This window comes from Mus pahari, chromosome 3, assembly GCF_900095145.1.
Source record: "Mus pahari chromosome 3, PAHARI_EIJ_v1.1, whole genome shotgun sequence".
NCBI classification, from domain to species: domain Eukaryota; kingdom Metazoa; phylum Chordata; class Mammalia; order Rodentia; family Muridae; genus Mus; species Mus pahari.
In genome coordinates this window covers 136405040-136414348 of record NC_034592.1, presented here as the reverse complement: position 1 = coordinate 136414348, position 9309 = coordinate 136405040, and the positions used below count along the sequence as shown (strand labels likewise).

Genomic DNA, 9309 nt, shown 5'->3' with positions numbered 1-9309 from the left:
TATATATATATATATATATATATATATATATATATATATGTGTGTGTGTGTGTGTGTGTGTGTGTATGTATATATATATATATATATATATTACCATATATGATCTGTTTCCAGTCTCAACACAGTGGTGAGACTGGAAAGTTAAGAATTCTTGCAGCTCTAAAAGAAGACTAGAGTTCAGTTCCCAGCACCCCATTTAAGATAGCTCATAACATCTGTAACTCCAGGTGACCTGACACCATCTTCTGGGATCTGGGGACACACATATACACAGAGGTACATACAGAGGCACAATAATAAAATATTAAAAACATTTTTAGTCAAATAGATGTAATCATAACACTATAACTAGGCTCTAAGATAGATAAGTTCTACCTATATAATCATGCAGACAAGGCCAACTTAGCTATCATTGCTTGGATAACTATCCCTCACCATACAGTTCCCTAGGTAACCTTGAACCTGACATATTTTCTCAGTGATTTGGTGCCAAGACTATGGAATGAGAAGATGGCTCCTTTTTTCACCGTTGAAAATTTTTTAAGGCAACATGCACAGAGCGTTCCTGTTCCTCTAACAACTGCTTCTCAGTTATCCCAGCTCCTCTATGACAGAGAACATAGGAGCCGTTAAATAGACAGTTGGGGAGGGGTACGGACATCCACACCAGATGTGCTGATGTCCTTCATTTCCAGGAGTCAGCACATGTCAATAAGAAAAAGTAAAAAAGAAAGAAACTTGCAGAGGTACTTGCTAATAATTTTGACACAGAACTTTATTTAAATTATAAAAAACCATAGTAAAATGCAAAGAATGAGTGGGCTGAGAAAGGCAAAGTGAGAGTAGTTACATCCTCTCATCTCTGGTAATGTCAAAGCTGTTTAAGGTGTCCAGGGCAGTGCTTGCAGGGAAGGAGTACTGGGAGACAAGCTCCCACAGACTCTTAGAAGAAGGGGTACAAGGAAATACTTGTCAACAGCTACCATAATTCAAAATGCTAACATTTTAAAAGTTTTAAATCTAATTTTGATGGATATATCCAGTGTGTATATTGGCAAGTCTCTGTTAGGATATAACCTCATTGCACTGTTCATATCTAAAGTGATTCTTTAGTGGGGAAGGAACTCAATAGCTGCACATTTCTCAGGGAAATACCCATAAAGGACAACACTGCCACCTTGCAGCCGCCTCTGCAATTGCAAGTTTAGTAATTCCATTGTTACTCCTGTGATCAGCCAGCTATAGCACCTTGACTCACAGAGACAGAGTTCAGAATTCTCAAATTACTCAGGGCACTAACAATATTACCCAAAGGTGATCCTGAGTTCGGAATGAGCAGGCCACACAAGACAACAAGGGTCCCAAGTTGGAACATCTTTGATCCTGATACCTGGTGGGATCATAGAAAGAATAAGAAATAAGAAAACACAATACCTGTAACTCTCACACTTACCTTCCCGTGATACAGAGGTGCTCTGTTCCCAATGGTATTGGTACAGAGACAGACAGGTGGATCAATGGAATAAAATTGAAGACCCAGAAATAAGCCCACACCCCTATAAATACATCTTTGAACAAAAAAAGCCAAAACCATACAGTGAAAAAAAAGAAAGCATCTTCAAGAGATTGTGCTGGTCTAACTGGCGGCTTGAATGTAAAAGAATGCAAATTGATCCATATTTATCACCACGTAGAAAGCTCAAGTCCAAGTGGGTCAAGGACCTCAACATAAAACCAGATACATTGAATCTAATAGAAGAGAAAGTGGGAGATAGCCTTGAATTCATCAGCCCATGGGGAAATTTCCTGAACAAAATACCAATGGCGTTGGTTCTAAGATAAACAATTGACAAATGAGACCTTATAAAACTGAAAAGCTTCTGTAAGGCAAAGGACACTGTCAATAGGAAAAAACAGCGACCTACAGATTGGGGGAAAATCCGATATATACAAAATATTCAAGAAGTTGGACTCAAGAAAAAAAAAAACAAATAATCCAATTTAAAAATGCAGTACAGAGCTAAACAGAGAATTCTCAAAAGATGAATCTCAAATGTCCAAGAAGCACTTAAAGAAATGTTCAACATCCTTAGTCAGGAGGGAAATGCAAATCAAAACAACCTTGAGATTCCACCTCATACCAGTCAGAGTAGATAAGATGAAAAACTCAGGTGACAGCAGATGTTGTCCAGAATGTGGAGATAAAGGAACACGCCTCCATTTCTGGTGGAAATGCAAACTGGTACAAACTCTGTAAATCAATCTGACAATTCTTCAGAAAATTGTAAATAGTTTTAACCTAAGACCCAGCTATACCACTCCTAGGCATATACCCAAAAGATGTTTCATCATAGCACAAGGACACATGCTCCACTATGTTCATAGCAGCCTTATTTGTAATAGCTAGAAGCTGGAAACAATCCAGATGTCCCTCAACGGAAGAATGGATACAGAAAATGTGGATAATTTATTCAGCTGTTAAAAATGAGGGCATCATGAAATTTGCATGCAAATGGTGCCCCAACCTGCAGGGCTAAACAATGAGGGTCTTGAGGGAGGGAGGGAGGGAGGGAGAATGGATGGAACAAGGGACTTGCAGGAAGGAGACAAAACAGAGATCTGTTAAGCCTCACTTATTTTCAAAAAAACACTCAGCTTATAAAGCCCCAGTGGTGGGAGTGGACTTGATCAGTCTTGGGAAAGTGACCTCTTGTTTATTATCAAAACCAATTAACTTCTTTGGTGGATAATGATTATCTAAAATGCCTGAAAAGCCAACCAAGGTAAGAGGCCAATCATCTGTGGTCTGCACTAACCAATCAACCTGGTCTTTGGTATATAGGGTTGTATAATTTAAACATGTTCTTTTCCAAAATAAACTTTTGCTTGTTTTCTGCCTAACATTATTATATCAGAAACAGATTGATAATATGGATTTAATATTCTTTTGGGGCTAATAGGCAAATAAATCCACATGATAGGTGCAGTCTGCCAAAACAAGGTGGTGGGCATCTGTCTAGTTTTACAGACAATTAGCCATAGGGGCTCATCATATTTTATAGACTTAATTTGTTGATTATGAATTGCTGTCTTAACTAGCTTAATAGCCTGTCTACCCTCTTCAGTAATGACATGAGGAGATGTAGGGTCAGGATCTCAATTGAGAATTTCAAAGAGGGGTTTTAGTTCATCTTTGCTTAATTTTAAATAGAGCAACAGCCAATTGATAATTTTTGAAAATCATTTAAAGAGTGAAGTTTATCAAGCCTGAGGGCATGTTTTGTGACCAGATGTTATCACCTGATAAATTAAAACCCAAATAAGTATAAGGGTCATGGAGTTGAATTTTATCAGGAGCTATTTTTAATCCACTATTTAAAAGGGCTTTCTGAAGCTCTTTATAGCTAGAGAGAACTTCAGTATTTGATTTTCCTGCCAATAATATATCATCCATACAATGAATCATACAAATGTAAGACCAAGAAAGCCTAACTTCTTTTATGGCAGAAACAACAAAGGACTGACAAAGGGTAGGGCTATTGGCCATCATCCCCTGGGGGAGCACCCATCACTGAAAGCGCTGCATTGGCTCACAAAAATTAAATGAGGGGATGCTGAAGGCAAAGCATTTTTGATCATCAGGACGTAAAGGAATGGTAAAGAAACAACCTTTGAATCAATTACAATCTTATAAGATCCTAAAGGTAAGGCTGTAGGTGAGGGCAGTCCAGGCTGTAGGGCCCCCATTATCACCATGGATTTATTAACTGCTCAGAGATCTTGGAGCAATCGCCATTTACCAGATTTCTTTTTAATCACAAATATAGGCATATTCCAAGGGGAATTGTTGGGTATTAGATGGCCTTCCTCAAGCTGCTCCTGTACCAGCTGTTGAGCAGCATCAAGTTTTTCTTAAGTAAGGAACCACTGAGAGGCCCAGATTGGATCATCTGACATCCAAGTAATCTTATCAGCATGGGCCACAGGTGAGTCAACAACCCCTAGGAAAAATGTCCAAGACCCAGGCGATCATTTTTTGGCCTGACAGAAATAGGTTCAGTGATACCATCTTCATTTTTTCCTAAGCCCTTACTGGGCATGTATCCCTGCTTTATCATCTGGAGAGTAACTATGTCATTAGGGCTACACATTATCATTCCTAATTGAGAAAGATTATCTTGGCCCCAAAGATTTACAGGGAGGCCAGGTATAACATATGGTTGAATATTCCCAGAGTGCCCCTCCTCATCTTTCCAAATGAGTGGAACTGTGCTTCTCTTGGGATTGGAGCTTTGGCCCAGGCCTTGCAGGTGAGTTAGGGTGGCCTCTACTGGCCAAGTTTTTGGCCATTCAGCTGCTCTAATGATTGTAGCATCAGCTCCTGTGTCCATGAGGCCAGAGAAAGTTTTTCCATTTAATGTTAAAATTAAAGTGGGCTTATCTTTGGACATGGCCTGAATCCAAAAGGCATCAGAGGAGCCAGGACCATCTTTGAGTTTCATTCTTTTTAGGAACTTATGTGAATCTGATTGTAAAGGAAAAAGAAGCAATTGGGCAATTCTTTGACCAGTGTCAATAATGCTCAGAGCATTTGGGGAGGAGGCAAGAATAGAAATCTCCCCTTGAAAGTCATTATCAATAACTCCTGGAAAAACATAAGCCTTTCAAAAGTGAGCGTCACTGGCCCAAAATAATGTCAAACATACCCAGGGGGCAGTAGACCGTAAGTCCCAGTCTTTATGATCTGAACCCCCATTTCTGGAGTCAAGGTTACACAAGAGGAGGCACAGAGGTCTAATCCTGGGCTGCCAGGTGTGTCACAGTAGAATTCTGAAACAAATTTGTGGCTTGCTGGGACAAAGCTCACTACCCTAAATGGATTTTCATTTTTCAGGGGCTGGGGCTGGCCCCTCCACCCATTTCCCAACAACTTGGCTGGCAAGAGTGTCTGTCCCTGGTGGTCTGTTTTAGATTGACACTCATTAGCCCAGTGGCAGCCCCGCCTGAAACGAGGGCACATGCTGGGAGCCTGAGGGCAAGAAGACCTAACACTATCTTGTTTGGGGGGACAATTTCCTTTGAAGTGTCCAGCCTGTCCACAAGAGAAGCACCTGAGCCAATCATGGTGACATTTATCTCGGTTTTTAAGGAATTGTTGTACAGTAGTACCCTGCATAGCCACAGCTATGGCCAGCCCTTGTTGATATGATGTGCCAATATCAGAACATAGGTAAATGTAATCTGAAATATCCCCTTTCTATTTATGGGGATGGATAGTGGCCTGACAGGCAGTTTTGGCATTTCCAAAGTCAAGTTGTTTGATAAAAAGAACGCAATCAGTGCTTCCAAAGATGCACTCTGCAGTTGTTGTGAGGCGATGGACAAAACCTTTAAAAGGCTCATCAGGTCCCTGTTTAATGCCAGTGAGGGACAAGCCCACACTTTCTTTGGAGGGCAGGCATTTCCACGCCTTAAGGGCAGCAGACTGGATCTGTGAAGATAAACCTGGTGGGTAATTAAGTTGTTGTATTCCATCTTGAAAATCATTTGCACCAAGAAGCATATTAACTGTCCACGCCACCCTGGCCTGGACATTTCTAGCTGCCAAATCTTTGCAAGCATCCTTATAATCAGCCTCCCATAGGAGAAAATCTCCTCCCCCAAGGAAAGACTTGGCAAGAGTACGTCAATCTTGGAGTATAAGCCATCTTTCAGCAACAGCCTCAACAAAGTTCAAAGTTCCATGTAGCTAAAGTACATGGAACTGTGGCCCCATATTGAGAGACTGCTGTTTTTAATTCCTTAAGCATAGTCATCTCAAAAGCAACATGATGGTGGACAGGACCTAACTCTGCATCTCTAGGGGTCTCAACAACTGGGACCACAGGGAGTGACAGAGGTGCCTGTGGGAAAGTGGTGGCCTGGGGTGGTGAGCAGAGCTGTTGGAGTTGCTTAAGAAGCTCCTGGTGCTCTTGCTTTCAAGACGAATTTGGTCTCTGAGGTTTGGGTTCCTCTTTTGAAGGGAAGCTGAATCTTGTGCTGGCGGTTGGGCAATAGGGGCATAAGGAGGTGGTGGGGTTTTGAAAGAAGGCCAATCAGGATTATGATACTGAGCAGCTGTCTTGTCCGTTTCTTGCCCATCACTAACACTGAGGTCATCTGTCTGAGCTACCTTCTTAGATTTTTCTAAAAGTGGATAAATTCTTTTAATTTTAGAACGAGTACCCACAGATTTTTTTTTTCTCTTGAGTTTTATGGTCCTTAGATTTTTGTTTTAGGGGAATAGAGTCAGCTTTTGAAATCTTGACAAAATCAGCTTTTGAATTCTTTGTCAAAGCTTTTGCAACTCCAACTTTTTCCTCAACATCATTATCAAAGAACAATAGATCCTCCTCCACCTGTTCCTTTGATTGAGAAGTTAGCATAACATCACCTTGATTAGAGGGGACCATAACAGAATTCTTTTTAGAAGCAAGACATTTTTCTCCCTTTTTAACAATTTCTGCAGTTCAGATGGTTTAAAAGAAAGAACTTTTAAAATAAGATTCCAAAAGGAAAATGCTGTTATGGGGACCTTTTCAGGCCCAAAGACATCATAATAATCTTTAATAGTGCTGCCCACACGCTCCCATCTTTTAAGATCATGGCCTCAAGGGAGAAGCCATGGGCAAATCTCTGTAACAAAAATAAAAAATGTAAGTAAATCATGAATTTTGACCTTTATTCCTCGCTCCTTCAGAACCTTTTTAAAACCTTCTACAAATAATTCATGGCTACTCAATGCATGTCCCATAATCACCGCAAACTTACAAGGATCCTTAGTCAAGGTGGCAGGTTCCCACGCAAGACTTCTTCCACAAAATGTGGCAAGACAAAAACACAGCAGTGTTCTTTACTGAATCTCTGGTACTTGAGCCCCAGATGTTGGGCACCAGCTGCCACAACTTGAAGGGCTAAACAATGAGGGTCTCAAGGGAGGGAGGGAGAATGGATGGAACAAGGGACTCGAAGGGAGGAGAAAAAACAGAGATCTGTTAAGCCTCATTTATTTTCAAAAAAAACATCTCAGCTTATAAAGCTACAAACCACAATTACAAAGTGGAATCAATTGTTCAAGTACATGACTGGGTAGATGGAAAATGCTTAGCAACCAGTTGAGTAAAAGGAAAGTTCTAACCACAAGGTGTCTGAAGGAAGGGTCTAACCACAAGGTCTCAAGGCTGGAAGGTTCCAACTGCAGGATATCTTAACTATACTCTGGGAACAGAAAAACGAATCTCTTAAAAGCAGAAGTTAGAAAAAATTGTAAAATAAGTAATGGCCCAGGGACAAGACAAAGATCAGGCCCCAAAAAAATGGATGGAACTAGAAAATATCATTCAGAGCAAGGTAACCCAGACCCAAAAGGATATGCATGGTATGTACTCACTGATAAGTAGATACTGGCCAAAAAGTACAGATATCCATAATATAACTCACAGACTGTAAGAAGTTTAACAAGAAGAAAGGCCCAAGTAAGAATGCTTCAATACCACTTAAAAGACAGAACAAAATAGTCATGGGAGGCAGAGGAAGGAAAGGACATGAGTGACAGAGGGGAGAATGGAGGGGGGGAAATAAAGACATGATCAGGTATGGGGGGAGACAGGCAGAAGCCCAGAGGGCCAGGAGAATGAATGGAAATATGCAGCTGTAGGGGTGGGAGGTGGGGGAACATCTAGAAAGTCCCAGAGACCTGCAATGTGAGAGGCTCCCAGGACTCAATGGGAGGTGACCTTAGCTGAGAAGCCCAACAGTGGGTAGATGGAACCTGAAGAGGCCACCTCCAGTAGATAGACAGGGCCTCCAGTAGAAAGACAGGGCCACCCACTCATTTTCAAAAATTTTGGATATGCTGGGACAAAATGGAGCAGAGAAAAGCCACCCAGTGACCAGCCCAACTTGGGATCCTTCCCACACACAGGCACCTAACTCTGGCACTATGATTGATGCCATGTTGTGTTTGCAGACAGGAGCCCAGCATGGCTGTCCTCTGAGGGGCTCTGCCAGCAGCTGACTGAGACAGAGGCAGATACTTCCAGCCAACCATTGGACTGAGGTCAGAGACCCCTATGGAAGAGTTAGGGGAAGGATTGAAGGAGCTGAAGGGGATTGCAACCCCATAGGAAAACCAATAGTATCAATGAACCTGGGAGCTCCTGGAGACTAAGCCACCAACCAAAGAGTATGCATGGTCCATGGCCCACAGCTTATATGTAGCAGAGAACTGCCTTGTCTGGCCTCAGTGGGAGATGAGCCTAATCCTATACAGACTTGATGTTCCAGGGAAGGGGAATTCTGGGGCGAGGTGAGGTGGGGGTGAGTGGGTGGTGGGGGTGGGAAGATAAGGGAAGCACCCTCTCAGACACAAAAGGAAGGAGGATAGGGTGAAGAATCCTGGGGAAAAAATTCCATTAAGTAAACAGGGCCTCCAGTGAGACCTGAGGACTAAACAAAATAATATAATAATAATAATAATAACAATAACAATAATAATAATAATCAAGAACACACAGTGAATGCATATAACTCTCACACTTACCTTTCTACAGTACAGTCTTGCTTCTGTTCACAATAGGTAAGATAAGAAGAGGTGCTAGCAGACAGGCCTACCCTCAGGACTAGAAAAACCTGATGCTCAGTGCACATAACAAAAAATGAAATCATAATAGTTCAGAAACTAGATTTATGTGGAAGTCGTTGGGCTTAGCAAAATTACTGAGATTCTGAAAGCCAAAATGCCCACATTTCTGACAAGATCAAAGCAGCTTCAAGTTGCATATGCATATAGAGAGGGGGGCTCCTACTATGTGAATGTGTCGTGGGGAGTCATAAAATCAGGAGACCATGAGAGGAGAAGAAGAAATCTTAAGGGAAGAGAAGAGGAGGAAAGAGAGCAAAGAAAGCATATGACATGAAAGTAAGAGAAACGAAGTAGAGACTAGAAACCAGTTGAAGTGGGGAAGGACAGCAGGGGATGGGGAAGGATAGGAACTAAGTATGTAGGGAAATACCACATCAAACACCCTAAGTATCACAGTAAACTTAATCGTAATTAGATTGCATACATAGTACACATAATAACTACATACAAATNTAACTGAGGAGAAGCAGTCAGCTTGTTCTAGAGATGAGCAGGCATGGTGGGGCAGGTAGAGAATCGTTAGAGACACAGTGAGGGGCAGGGATTCGGAAAGCCAAGCTGATTCCAGCCTATGCTGTCTATGCTCAGGGCCTTTGTGTTTGCTGCCTTCTCTGCTTGAAACACAT

The 9309-nt window shown here is 41.7% G+C and overlaps 1 protein-coding gene across 1 annotated transcript in view; it reads right to left on the bottom strand.

Annotated features, from left to right (window-relative positions):
• The window catches only part of LOC110318043 (BPI fold-containing family A member 2-like), a 5954-nt gene extending 4579 nt beyond the window's left edge, over positions 1–1375 (bottom strand). Inside the window, exon 1 of the mRNA XM_021192801.1 lies at positions 1309–1375. Coding sequence (XP_021048460.1) covers positions 1309–1375 — 67 coding nt within the window. The remainder of the gene's footprint in view (positions 1–1308) is intronic.
• Between the last annotated feature and the right edge of the window lie 7934 nt (positions 1376–9309).